Source organism: Mesoplodon bidens, assembly GCF_964165515.1.
Source record: "Mesoplodon bidens genome assembly, chromosome: 19".
Lineage (NCBI taxonomy): Eukaryota > Metazoa > Chordata > Mammalia > Artiodactyla > Ziphiidae > Mesoplodon > Mesoplodon bidens.
In genome coordinates this window covers 37430337-37443890 of record NC_138179.1, presented here as the reverse complement: position 1 = coordinate 37443890, position 13554 = coordinate 37430337, and the positions used below count along the sequence as shown (strand labels likewise).

Genomic DNA, 13554 nt, shown 5'->3' with positions numbered 1-13554 from the left:
GGCCCCATTCCACCACGGCAACTGGAAAGACTGGTGTGGCTTAGAAACAAATGAGCAGAGGCACTTCTAGAAGAAATAATGCAGGAGTATTTATTTAGAGAGATGGATTGTCCCGTGTCACTTGGTCACACTAGAGAGCCACCCAAGTTTGAACAGTGAGGGCGCAGACGAGTCTTCCTCCTCGGTGACAAGCTGTCTGAACAAGGAGCCAGCGTGCGTCGGGTCATCTGCTCGGGAGAGTGCCGGGGGGACAGCAGCCTGCCGCTGTACGTAGAGGAAAGTGCCTTAGCGTCTACTGGACCCCCGGCCTGCTCGCCCTGCACTCCGCTTGGGGTCCACACGGCACACACAGCAGATCTGAGAAGCACGGACAGCTCTAGAAGGGGACTCTGCTCTTAGTCCAGGTTGGGAAAGGACACGGGCAGAAGGAGATTGTAGTACGTGACGGAAGTAAAATCTGAAGCTGAGGACTGTAGGGAGAGGTAACGTGTACCTTCTCTCCATGGTTGGTTCCTCTTGTGCAGGTAGAGCTGGAAAGGTCAGTTACTTGAAGCAGAAGCGGAGAGTTGTGAGGGAAAGGTACAGCACAGGCCTGGGCTTACAGAGTGGGAGGCTTGTGCAAAAACTTTTTTTTTTTTTTTGGCTACCATCTCCCAAGTTTTAAAACCAGATGTTTGACGGAGGATTTTGGATCTTACTGGGTTTGATGGCAGGGAATATGGAAAGGATACCTGGCGAATATTTTGTCTAATCAGAAAGCAAACAAGGATTAAATGCTGGAAGGAGGCAAGCTGTTGGAGCTCTCAGACACATGCGTACACAACACACTTCAGAAATACCCAGGAGGACTCCCGCAGGCTTAACGGGTGGCAGCCTACTGAAACAAAACGTGTGTTAACAAGAACATGTAAACTTGAGAAAGCACATTTCCTTGTATTTCCCACCCGACTAAAAGAAATGAGAGGTGAAACCATCACTGGAACAAAGCAATTGTTTTTCCAAATAAGTACAGTCATAGTGCAGGGTTAGCAGTTAACTCTCTTACCCTATTAAACACAAGAAGTATTCTCCATCCCGTCCTGCGTATTTGCTACAGCCTTGGCAGCCTGAGATACATTTCTATTGTGAGGCTACTTGATAGTGTCAGTGGGCATCTCTTAAAACCTCTTATTAGCTCAAGCTAGTAACACCGTGTACTTCTATATTGCGCCGCCATTAAAAGCAGCACTAGTGCATCCTGTCATTTGGTTCTTTATTGGTTATTTAAAGGGGAGCTGATCGGGTGGTTTGGTGGGAGATGGGGCAGGATCGATGGGGGTGAACCTCTCATTCTGTGCACTGACCTGGGCTCTGGTTTCGATGCTTCTGCCAGCTGATTTGGCCTTTCGAGTGCTTGTCATGCTCAGTGGAAGAAGTCCAAACCTCCAAGACAAGATGAGGGCGTTTCAGTAGAAGGACCAGGAAGCTTTGGGGCCCCGGCAGGAACCACTCAGAATCATTACCTGATCTGACTTGACGCTAGTGGCAGTATGTTATGGGCTTCCTGGGAGCTGAACGTACTGCTCCTGGGGGTGAAGTGACTCTCTGTACCCGTCACCAATCCAAAGAGAACCTGCCAGACAAGAGGCGGAGCACAGTAACAGGCTGGGTGTTGTACTGTCCGCTTAATAAAAGAAAATTCTGTCAGTAATCAATCACTACTTTGCTTCTAACCATCCTTTTGGGGAAATGCTCTTTGGAGTGTGTTAATGCTCCAAGATTACCTTTATCACTGCCCACAGGTCAGAATCTCCAGTCGAATAGCTCTTTGATTGTATTCCTCTTTCCGAGGCCTTGATAAAACCTGAATAGCCCTTATTCACAACTAAGGGGTCATCCCAGGGTTGCCTCAGCCCTGAGGTTTCATCTAATCCTCTTTTCGGGCCCCCCGTAACGACTCAGCTCTGTGTCTTGGCCCCTCTCCCCGCTGTGTCCTGGAGCATCCTGTGCTGGGCAGGTCTGTGCTGTAACCTGAGCCCCTGTTCTCCCTGGGCTTACAGAAGTCTGCTGCACCAGGCGGTTGAGGTTGCCTTGGAGGTGCGGCGTGAAAACGTCCAGGTCAAACGGGTCAATGAGCGCTTCAAGGTAGTCAGCCACTTTCTCAACTCTGAAAAAAGGATCGAGTGGGTCATTTGCCACGTTTTGTAGGACAGAAACCAATCTTTGGGTGTTGTAATGCTAGACAAGCCCTGGAACTGGGTCTGTTCTCCTTAACTGCTGGCTTAGCCCCAGTTGTCACTGATCATTGAGCTTAAATGATCCTCAGGAGTTTTCACCTGATGGGATGCCTAAGCCCAGTCCACAACTTCCCCAGGTTGTTTCTGGGGAGGGTACCGGAGGCTCAGATTACACCCAACAGTCGGTAGGCTGACTCAGAAGAGAGGCATGAGATTCCACGTACTACACTTGACTGTGGAGTCTATCCAGCAGGTGGTCGTTCTTTATCTTGCTGGTAACATGAGCCCTTACTGTTGAAAACAAACACAACTAATGGGCAACGTGAGGCTGACTCCAGTGGCTTCCCAGCAAAGGGCTGTGCAGGTTTGGAAGAGATGCACGGGAGGGTGAGCATACCTACCTGGGGTCCTGTTTGCTGCGGCCACTCTTCATCTCTTCACCCTTGGTCGTCAGAACGATGTTGAGATAACGCAGATCGTAAAGCAGCTGCAGTGCCCGATTCTGGGTCATTGGAAATGCACCTTCTTTCTGCAAATGAATTTCCCGTCCCCACCCATTAAGGGAGATGACTTGTTATCTGAGAATAAACAGCTTCAGGGTTTGGCTGCTGGTTATTTCAGAAGCTTTTTATACTCAGAAGGCCAGTTTAACCTCATAACAACAACAAAAATAAGTTATGCTAGATACCTGGACTTAAAACGAAAAACCGAATGGCAGGGAAGAGACCCGGCCCTTAAAAAAAGGTCTCAGGTGCTGTAGACATCTTAAAAGAAAAAAGCTCCTGGCACGAAGGAGAGGCCTTTTGAGGAAACTCAGGAGAGAAGACTTAATCTGAACTCCTTCGCAAGTCAGGAGCTGGTCCTGTCTGAAAACTGTTAGTAATGCAATGGGAGTACACGCCAAAGGCAGAGGGCTGCGGAGCACTGCGGGTGAGGAGGGCTGGGCGACTGGAGCGCCCCACCGCGGGTCTGCTGTGCTTTGCTACTGTTCCTGAGCCTTCGCACTACCCTCCCCCCGCCACCCCAAGCAGCGCACGTGACCCTGCTGCATCCTGAGGAAACAGGTTAATGATCTGCCCAAAGCCTGCAGGGACCACGTGGCAGTGCTGGGCTTGGAAAGCAGGTCTTTTTAAAAGAACTTTGAGGCTTTCATCCTCGCCACTGGTACGGAACTGCCTTTTCAGTGATGACCAGCTTGACCCTTGGGAATGGGTGTGATTGAAGTCGAGGAGCTGGAAGCCACTACCGATTAGATAGCGGGGCAAGTGGTCCTTACCACCTAGAATCCTGGGTGTGAACCGCCCAAACCCAAGAAAAAGCTAGTTTTTAAGGGGAAAAAATTCACACACCTACCTTCACCTGTTTTTCTTCTGAGAGTTTCTCATAGGCAGCTACTACTTGAACCAGACAGCTTTTCAGCATCTCCTGCAGTGTCACCTTGGGCAAGGCATGGCCTCCAACCCGATTAATTTCCTGGCATAAGCTCAACAGGAAGGACTGTACATACCAGGACGGCTAAAAGAACAAGGGAATGTCCAGTTGCCAACTTGCACCAACGCAGCAAGACGGACTAAGAGTGGATTCATTTACCCTACCTAGGCTTATACGCCAGGACCTTGACCCCTCCAGTCAGCCCCTCAGAGCAGATCAGTGAACAGATACAAGTGACGTCTGCTGTCATTTCCTTGGTGGCCTGGCACCCTGTTTTCCATTGCTGTTTCCACTTTAGGGTGAGTGGTTCTCTGATTAGCACAGAGTCTGTGCTGCAAAAGGCAAGACTCATGAACTGACTCCTCGAACAGTCTCCTCTTTACTTGGCCCTACAGCCTCTTTGCCCCCAGAGTAGAAAGTTACACGTGTTACTTGCAGCCCTTCCTCAGAAGCTGTATGCTGAATGATTATTTCCCAAGTCTCGGTCCTTTCCACAGAGCAGGTTTCCCCCTTACCAGTGGGGGGGCCCCTCGTGGTGGCCCTTACTTACCTGGACAGGCAGTCGGATCTTGGACGTGACGCTGCTGCCAGACTCTGCTTCCTCCTGGATTTCTAGTTCATCCCAACTGGTGGCCGTGGCCAGGACTGAGCCAGCGTCATCTAAAAGTAATGACTGGGTGAATCCATGAGCCAAAACCTGGTAATAGAGAGCAGATATCCATATAGGCCACTCAGATCCTTTGTGGAGTTTGTTTCAAACTACTTGAGTCATCTTGAGACCAGCTTCTGCTGCTTGTGCTGTGTGTGGGATGGCGAGTGGCACACGTCCCTTTTCTTCTAACTGCTGATGCCAGCAATGGGAATTTGGTTGCCAACTACCCTACAGATGTCAGGGGCCACCTCTTAAGTTAGACACCAGTGGAGACGATGATATTTAGGTTGAAGAGCAGAAAACAGAGACCCTTGTCCAGGGAGAAAGTCTTTCATTCTCATCAGATGGAAGGAAAAAAACCCAGGGTTTCTGTCTATAAAATGTAGGCTAAAACGAATGGAAACGTTCTTACATTTGAGCTATCTGGCAGAGATAAATGAAAATAACTGTGTGAAATAAGAATTGTTATTCCCTTACTATTGAAAGGCCTTATTGAGCTTGGCCAGCCTGGACTATGACAAAAAGGGGACAGAAATGGGGATTGCCTGGCGGGCACAGGAGGAATATGTTTACGTGTCACTCACTTTCACAACCGCCGAGCTCCAGACCCTGTAGCCCATCACGCTGTGCTGTAAGAGGAGCTCCTTCACTTCCTGCCACTTGGCCTGCATGGGAATTATTTCCTGAGTTTTCCCCTTCCCCTGTTTTTTCAGAGCCCTAGAATCCCTTGCTGGTTTCTCGGTGCTCCCTGATTTTCCCAAGATACACTGCTTCAGGTGGGGACACAGTTCTCCCAGTGACTGGCAGAGTCTGGCCATGAAAAGGACCGAGTGTAGCTTGACCCTGTCGAGAGCGTCCTGCTGCCCTTCTATAGCCTGCTGGATGCTCTGCAGCTCCGCCTGGATGCAGTCCGTGATGTGCCTGACACAGGCCGTGGAGTGCATCTGCAGCATCTCCTGCACGGTCCCCGCGTCTGCGTACCTGTCAAAGGCACAGTTCCTGGCTTGAGCGGGGGAGACCTCCTTGGGGGGTGACGGGTCACCAGAGGGAAGGTAAGCCAGGAGGTCCTCCAGTTTCACCTTCAGTTTCGAATCTAGGGCAGAACAGAAGCTCTGTACACAAGGGCTAACGGCTTGTGCTTTCATGGAGAGCCCACTGCCCGGAAATTGAGCCCGGTTTGACACGCTGACCCAGGCAGCATCAGGAGGCAGGTCGCTGGGACTCTCGGACCAGAGGAAGAGAGCCATGTTATGCTCAAACTGGAGGTGCTTATTTGAAGTGGAGCTGCTGGTGCTACCTTCAAGTTCCCGCAAGGCTGAAATGAGGAGCTCTTTGGAACTACTGGAGATGGAGTCAAAGCCTTCTTTTGTCAGAGTCTGAAAGCAAAGGAGAGAAGAGTTCTTCAAATCCCAGTTCTTTCCAGGAAATCTCAAAACCAGAGCACTAAGTGGCAATCTGTCCCAACATCCAGTGTTCTCCGCCATGCTCAGAAAGATGGCATGGTGGTGGCAGAGAACAATGTCGTCACTGATGGACGGGGACATGTTCCCAACCACCCGACAGAGGCCTGGCCTCTTTTTCAGCACCAAAATCTGTTCATCTTTATGGCTCATTATCCAGAAGAGTCACCCCGGGAGTAAGTCGGCAGGGAAAGAATATAGTTAGGAGGTGGCGGGAATCTCCCCAGACAATCAAAAGATCACACCGGGACTGGCCACCGAACAGCTGGACCACACGATTTCCCACCTCACCTGCAGTCGGTCAAGGAACAGCTGCTGCATCAAATCCTCCCAGAACAAGAGAGGCCTGTCCAGAAGCCGCCGACAGATCACATCCCAGCTGTGATGGATCGACTCATTGGCAAGTAACTCCCACATGGCATCCCGGATTGCCGCGAGACCTTTCATGCTCGTCACGTACATAAGCAGGTTGCTGATCCCATTTTTAATGTCTTCATTACACCTGCAACAAAATCATTTTTCTTGGGCTTCATTAGTTTCGTGGTTTTCACACCTTTATTAAGAAAAATAGCTGGACTCCACTTGAAAACCTCTTACCTGGGTCATACTATGTAAATATCTATTATGTATCAGAGTGTTTATAAATATGTAAACACTTCAAGGAGTTTGGGATTAACATATTCACACTACTATATATAAAACAGGTAAACAAGAATCTACTGTACTGCATAGGGAACTATATTCAATATCATGTAAGAACCTATAATGGAAAACAATCTGAAAAAGAATATATATATGTATGTATAACTGAATCACTTTACGCTTGAAACTAACACAATATTGTAAATTAACTATACCTCAATTAAAAAAAACAAACACACACAACACTGCACTAAATAAAAGCATAGGAGTGGCAGAACTCTAACATAAAGAGGGTCTAAAATCCCCTAAGTCACATGTTGAAAGACAAATTCCCTCTTGGTTCTCCCAGCGGGGGCTAAGCGCCGTGAGGGTAGTGAGAGACGGCTGAGGTGGGACTGGCCTGACCCAGAGCACCATCCATACGATCAGGGCTCTCCCTCCTTCCTGTGGTCACAAGAGAGGCTGGGTGGGTCCTGTCCCCCGCCAGGAGAGCTCTGGCTACTTACATGTGGATCCACTTCTGCAGCGTGTCTTTCAGGTACTCCTGGCTGATGGGACGCGCAAGCGTTCGGAGAGCCGGCTGGAACTCGACGACGGACGCAGGCAGGTGTTTGAACCAGCTGCACAGCTTCATGTCCTCCTGCAGGACACCAATGCCCTTTCCTAAGGAGGGGGCCAAGGGGGAGGTCATCAGAACCATCCTTTGAACAGCAAACTAATAAAGGACCTAGAAGGAATTTCCAAAAATCATCCAGTCTTCCTCTGGACAGCCAGACTAGACCCCTGAAATAGGGGGAAAAAGAAAGCATAGAGTACGTCCAGGCCTCCCCTCATCAGGGAGGGAGTGTGGCAGCTTCCCTCCAACTCTGCCATCCTATTGGTTGAGAAGGCAAAGGACAGAGAGGAAAGGAATGGGGGAAAAAAGAGAAAGGAGGAAAATGAGGGCTATGTAATGCTTGGCATTTTATAAGTAGAACTTCCGTTGAAAGTTCTTCCGTTGGGAGAACTTCCGTTGAAAGATAAAAGTAAGCCAGAAACGAGACTGTTTAATACACATCTCTGTCTGGAAATGACGTCCGGGCTGTCACCACATTCTGCTCGTTCCCTTCTACCTTTGGCTGTGCCTCCTCCGTCTGACCTCTGAGTTCTGGAGTTTCCTGAGGCTCAGTCCTCCGTCATCCCCTCCTCTTACTGATGATGTCATCCACCCCAAGGCCTCAAACAACAGCCATTGCAGATGCACCGTGTGTGTCTCCCTGGCCAGACCGCTCACTGCTCTCTTCTGGACCCACAGTCGCCTCTCCACTCCACATTCCCACTCCAAGGTCTCAGCTGTTTCCAAGGCAACATTTTCAAAAGTAAACTCATCAGCAGCCCTTTCAAACCAACTCCTTGTCAAACCCTCCTACACTGTCAGTGGGAATGTAAATCGGTGCAGCCACCATGGAGAGCAGTATGAAGGTTCCTTAAAAAAACTAAAAATAGACTTGTCATATGATCCAGCAATCCCACTCCTCGGCATATATCCAGAAAAGACGAAAACTCTAATTTGAAAAGATGCACGCACCCCAATGTTCACTGCAGGACTATTTACCACAGCCAAGACATGGAAGCAACCTAAATGTCCGTGGACAGATGAATGGATAAAGAAGATGTGGTACATATATACAATGGAATGTTACTCAGCCATAAAAAAGAATGAAATAATGCCATTTGCAGCAACATGCATGGAGCTAAAGGTTATCACACTAAGTGAAGTAAGTCAGAGAAAGACAAATATCATGATACCACGTATAGCGGAATCTTAAAAAATGATACAGACAAGCTTATTTACAAAACAGAAAGACTCACAGACATAGAAAACAAACCTATGGTTACCAAGGGGGAAAAGGGCGGGGAGGGATAAATGAGGAGTTTGGGATTAGCAGATACAAACTACTATATATAAAACAGATAAACAACAAGGTCCTCCTGTATAGCACAGGGAACTATATTCAGTATCTTGTAATAAACTACAATGGAAAAGAACCCTAAAAAGAATATATAACTGAATCACTTTGTTATACACCAGGAACTAACATTGTAAGTCAACTATACTTCAATAACAAAACACAAAACTCCTTTCTAGTAAACTTGGACGCCTTCCTTCCACACCCTCCGCAGCCAATCCCTCACCAAATTGTCTGCTCAACACATGTCCGAGTTGCCCAATCAGCTCCATCTCTACTGCCCCCATCATCTGTCACCTGGTTCATGGTGAGCTCTCAGCATCCACTCCAGCCCCAGGGGAAACCACTGGCGCATAAAAGCCAAACGCATTTAATTCCAACTGGGACAAATGCTGCCAAATAAAAGTACAGGGTGCACGGGAACATATAACAGGAGGACCACCAAGCCTGGAAGGTCCTAGAAGGCTATCCACTGCTCTGTTCACACAGCGCTGTATATTCTCTGGTCCCAAACGATAAACTGGCCACGTGTCTTCTCATGCTACTCCTCCCCTCACCCACTTCCCCTCAGCTTCCCCTGCTTTTTTTCAGTTCCTCATATACTAACATCCTCCTTGCCTCAGGACCTTTGCACCTCCTCTTCCTTTTGCCTGGAACTCTCTTCTTTGCCTGACTACCTCTTACTCAACCTTCAGGTTTCACTTTAAATATCCTGTCCCCAAGGAGGTCTCTGGCCTTGGTGCCTCCATTCAGTGCTACCAAGTCAAGTCGTACTCTGCCTTTATAGCAATGACCAATATTGATAGTAAGCAGATATCTGCATATCCACAAGTTCAACATCTGCCTCTACCACTAGACTCTGACCTCCATGAAAGTGGGTCCATATCCATCCAACTCACTGCTGTATCCCCAGAGCCCAGCACAGTAGCTGGCTGATGGCAGATGCTCAGTAAATGAACGAACCAGAAAATAAAGGCGGTGGGCTAAGAGCTTACCAGTAGGATGCTGGCCTGTGACGTTGTCCAGAGTAGAGAGGAGCCTGCCACATGGCAGGGATGGACCTGGCAGCAGACCTTCCGGTAGAGTGTAGACAAGAGCGTGAGCTTGGTTCAAAGTGGTGGCCAGCAACTCCACTAATGAGCAAATCTGAGACTTGACACCAGCACCTACGAGGAGAAGCCATCCTCTTTTACCAATTTTCCTTCGGTAAAGTTAGAAGCAGAGAACGCTGTGGAAGCCTTCGGCCTCCCTCAGCTGGTTCTGCTCCATCCCCGTGTTTACGGCCCAAACTGTGGAGAGCAGCCATACCCACCGTGGTGCTGCTGGTTGAGCAGTTTCTGAATAGCTGCCTTTCTGGCCAACAGGAAGTCCGCTAGGGCTTGGCGCGGAGAACTCTCTTCTAAGAGCATCACAGAGCACAGGGCCTCGGCCACGGCTTGGTCGGACACGGCTTGGCACGTGAGCAGCATCTTGCTCTCGTGCAGGATGGCTGACCTAGAGAGATGATGACAGAGGTCACAGGGAGCTTTTTACATCTTGGGAGAAGAACCCCAGTACATCAGGAAAGGAGACACGCTCCATAAAATTGGAGTGGTGGAGTATGGCCATCACCAGAGGTCTTTTTACCGGAAGTGGCTGGCCGCCGCCAGCTGCTGGATGAGTATAGGGAATCGGGAGAGGACAGGGCTGTATCGGGAACTAGAAGAATCCAGCTGGAGCAGCTTGTGAAGGTGGCAGCAGAGCAGGTAGAGCTGTGTGGCGTGGAGATACTGAGAGGCCTCCATGGAGCTCCAGATCTTCTCAGGAATTTCTAGCAGTAGCTTGATCTGGGCAGCCATGCTGTAGAACTTCTCCTGGGACGGCTGCTGTGGCTGCGGGGAAAGGCACAGAGCTAAGTCAGGACAAACAAAAGCAAGGTCAGTGTGGGGCCGGCTAGGGGAGAAGTATGGGGCTATTTGGAGGGTACAAAGCTTCCACGAAGCCAGATTCAATGCCGCTCAGCAAGGCACCAAGGTTCGTGTAGCAGAATTACTGGAGTCAAGCTTTTCCTACCGGTTGCACCTTTGCTCCATCCCATGGAGGGGCATCTGGTCATCGCACAGACAGGGTATCAGGGAGCCGATGCTCCGCCCCTCGAGTGAGCGCTCCCCTTCCCTTGTTTGGCGCTCGGCCTCCCTACATTCTCTCCTGCTGCTCTGAGGGCATCGTGGGCTTCTTTGCTGGCTGCTCCTCTTCGCCGACCTTCCACCAGATCTTCACGTTCCACTCATCTCGGTCTGTCCTCTTCCTTCACGATTCTCCTCCCTGAAGCGCCAGCTCCAGGCAGATCACCACCGCATCTTCTAGTCCTCCCGCTGCCCTGAACCCCCGTCGAGCCTCTTCTGCCGCTGCCAGACATCTCCCCTTGGAACTTTCGCTGCTATTCTATAATCAGTGTATCTAAAACTAAATTCATCTCCCTACCAAAAACTTTAGCCATCTGACCTCCCTCAGCATCTTCACATATACCATCACTCTGGCCCCAGATCCCAGGAAATTCAGGTCCTTCTGATGGTTCTGTCCACATCTCTACGACCTAGGTTTCTGCTACCACTTCCACGATTCTACTGCAAGTCATCATCTCACACTTCGAGGAATCCAAAAACATTTCGCTTGCGCTGTGTTCACTCTCTGTCCCCTCCAACCTATCCTTTTCCTTTGCTGTCAAGTTAACCTTCTTCACAGGCCATTTAGATCGTATCTTTGCTCAGTTCTAGAAGGCTCCTTACTGCCTAGTATCTTAGCCTGGTGGTCAAGGGTTTCCTATCTTTCCACTGCTTTCTTCCAGGGACCCATTTAAAAAAAAAACAAAAACTTATTTATTTGGCTGTGCCGGGTCTTAGCTGCGGCACATGGGATCTTAGTTGCGGCACGCGGGATCTAGTTCCCTCACCAGGGATCGAACCCAGGCCCCCTGCATTGGGAGCACGGAGTCTTAACCCGTGTTTAAGACTGGACCACCAGGGAAGTCCCTCTAGGGACCCTTGAATCCATTGGTTCTCATGTGTGGGGAGGAGGAGGATTTCATCCCCCAGGGAACATGTGGCAATCTCTGGGGACATTTCTGATTACCACAGTGGGGGACTGGAGTGCTACTGGCATCTAGTGGGAAGAAGCCAGGGATGCTTCTAAACATCCCACGATGCCCTGGATAAGCATCTCCAACAAGGAATGATCCAGTTCAAAATGTCAACGGCACCAAGGTTGACCAACCCTGCTTTAACCAAATTGACACTTGGTTTTAATTGTGTTCACATACTCCACACCCCTATTCCAAATCTCATTTATCCTAAACGCCTCTCCTAACTGAGGACTCAAGCCTGAAGTGACTTCCTTCAGAATTCTTATGGTAAATGTACACAATTATTCTGGGAATCAATCACCCATTATCCTAAAATGTCTTCTTCTGCTATTCTAAGTTGTTTACATTTTTCTCATCAACTTTTCATGGATTTAATTTCTCAACTAGATTGTAAGCTCCTTTAGAGCAGAATTCTGATTCTTTGTGCCTTGAACACAGAAGGCACTCAAATTTTTGTGGGTTTGACTGAGAATAAATAAGATATAACAGGAATAAAAATAAATGTTTCCAAAAACAAGCCAGCACAAATTAGCTTAGGGAGGGATGAAGTCTCTCATTTCAGAAATTAGCGAAGAATTTCCAATCTTCTATGGTTCTATCGTGTGAGCCCAGCCTAATGACCTGCATTTTTCTAAAACCCAGACTATTAAAAAGCTCCGAACTGGAGCTAAACTGTACTTTTGCAATGTCTTCTTCCACGTCGCTGCAAGGATCTTCTCCCAGGTTTAAGGACAAGTGTTTACCTTTCTCACTCTCCACACCCTTTCACTTTGCCACCCTAAGTCAACGTTCTTTAGGAGTACAAAAGGCTGCTCCACTATTAGGATCAGCATTCTTCCACGTTGGGTCTAATCATTAGCGTCTGGGGGCGGGGAGGCAGGGGGAACACTTCGGATCACCTGATTAGAATAACCTGAGTTCCTTAAGATGCAAATGTTCCGCTATTAAAAGATGAGAGGGGCTTCCCTGGTGGCGCAGTGGTTGAGAGTCCGCCCGCCAATGCGGGGGACGCGGGTTCGTGCCCCGGTCCGGGAGGATCCCACATACGCCGCGGAGCGGTTGGGCCCGTGAGCCATGGCCGCTGGGCCTGCGCGTCCGGAGCCTGTGCTCCGCAACGGGAGAGGCCGCAACAGTGAGAGGCCCGCGTACCGCAAAAAAAAAAAAAAAAAAAAAGATTAAAAAAAAACATTTAAAAGACGAGAGCTTGGTGGCTGGTTACTAGCCTCCAACGACTCCCACAGAGGACTCCCACAGAGGGTAGCAGAGCTCTTTGGGGCCGTGGGAGTTATTCTTGGGAGTGGGGTGGGGACGGGGCTGGGAGGAAGATTGGGAGGAGGAAGGAACGACTTGGGGGGAAGGTGTCAACACGGGAGAACTCTGTTCCAGGAACAATGTCAGGAAACGTGATACAGGGAACAAGTTGAACTGTCTAGCGAGAGACCCCTGGCGTCTCCATCTCAGGTGGGAAGACAAGCCCGGCGACCCCACGGGTGAGGTGAGGGGGGCGAGGCCCGGAAGCGCGGGAAGGCTCCTGATGAGACGGCCGAGGGACCGTGGAGAACGGGTCAGCAGCAAGGGAAGGACCGCGGGCGTCCCCCCCAGGAGCCGAGCGCAGGGGGCGGCGGGGGCTCTTCCTGAGGCAGGTGAGGCCCCGCCAGGGGCGCTGACCGACCCGCGGGGGTGGGAGCGGCCGGGCCGGGGGCGGGGGCCCGGGGCTGACCTGCGGGTCCCGCGGCGGCCGGGGCGCGGCCGAGCCGGCCTGGCGGAGGCGGGCGCAGTACTGGTCGGTGGCCTTCACGGCGCCCACCAGCCCCTCGGCGCAGCGGCGCATCTGGCCGATGGTGTCGGCCGCCTCGATCAAGTCGCGGTACCGCTCGCCCACCATCTGCCGCAGCTCCTCCTTCTTGTGCTCGATCTCGGCCCGAACCTGGCGCTCAAGCCCGCGAATCTCCTCCGCTCCATGGCTCTCGAAAAGCGCCGCGGGGTCCCGCAGATCCAGCCGCTTCAGAGCGGGGGAGGTAGCCGCAGCTGCCATGATGGACCCGTCAGCCGCCCAACAGGGTACTTCCGCCCGGCGGCCATC

The 13554-nt window shown here is 50.4% G+C and overlaps 2 protein-coding genes across 4 annotated transcripts in view; one reads left to right on the top strand and one right to left on the bottom strand.

The window, feature by feature from the left end:
* Positions 1-64: 64 nt before the first annotated feature.
* Positions 65-13554, bottom strand: COG1 (component of oligomeric golgi complex 1). 3 transcript variants are annotated; one of them, XM_081220286.1, is made up of 14 exons: positions 13192-13554; positions 9977-10221; positions 9663-9844; positions 9346-9516; positions 6908-7064; positions 6051-6261; positions 4884-5675; positions 4198-4344; positions 3570-3731; positions 2618-2745; positions 2038-2146; positions 1503-1612; positions 1344-1422; positions 65-877 (listed from the first exon to the last, which is right to left on the bottom strand). In XM_081220286.1, exons 1-14 carry the CDS (start codon positions 13504-13506, stop codon positions 875-877), a joined length of 2811 nt encoding a protein of 936 aa, XP_081076412.1. In that variant the 5' UTR covers positions 13507-13554; the 3' UTR covers positions 65-874. The 3 variants fall into 3 exon arrangements, with proteins under 3 accessions (XP_081076412.1, XP_081076411.1, XP_081076410.1); XM_081220285.1 differs by having other exon boundaries at positions 65-874; XM_081220284.1 differs by having other exon boundaries at positions 65-264; positions 13192-13532.
* The window catches only part of SLC39A11 (solute carrier family 39 member 11), a 382284-nt gene continuing 381756 nt past the window's right edge, over positions 13027-13554 (top strand). Inside the window, exon 1 of the mRNA XM_081220292.1 lies at positions 13027-13114. The gene's annotated coding sequence lies outside the window, so the exon portion shown is untranslated. The remainder of the gene's footprint in view (positions 13115-13554) is intronic.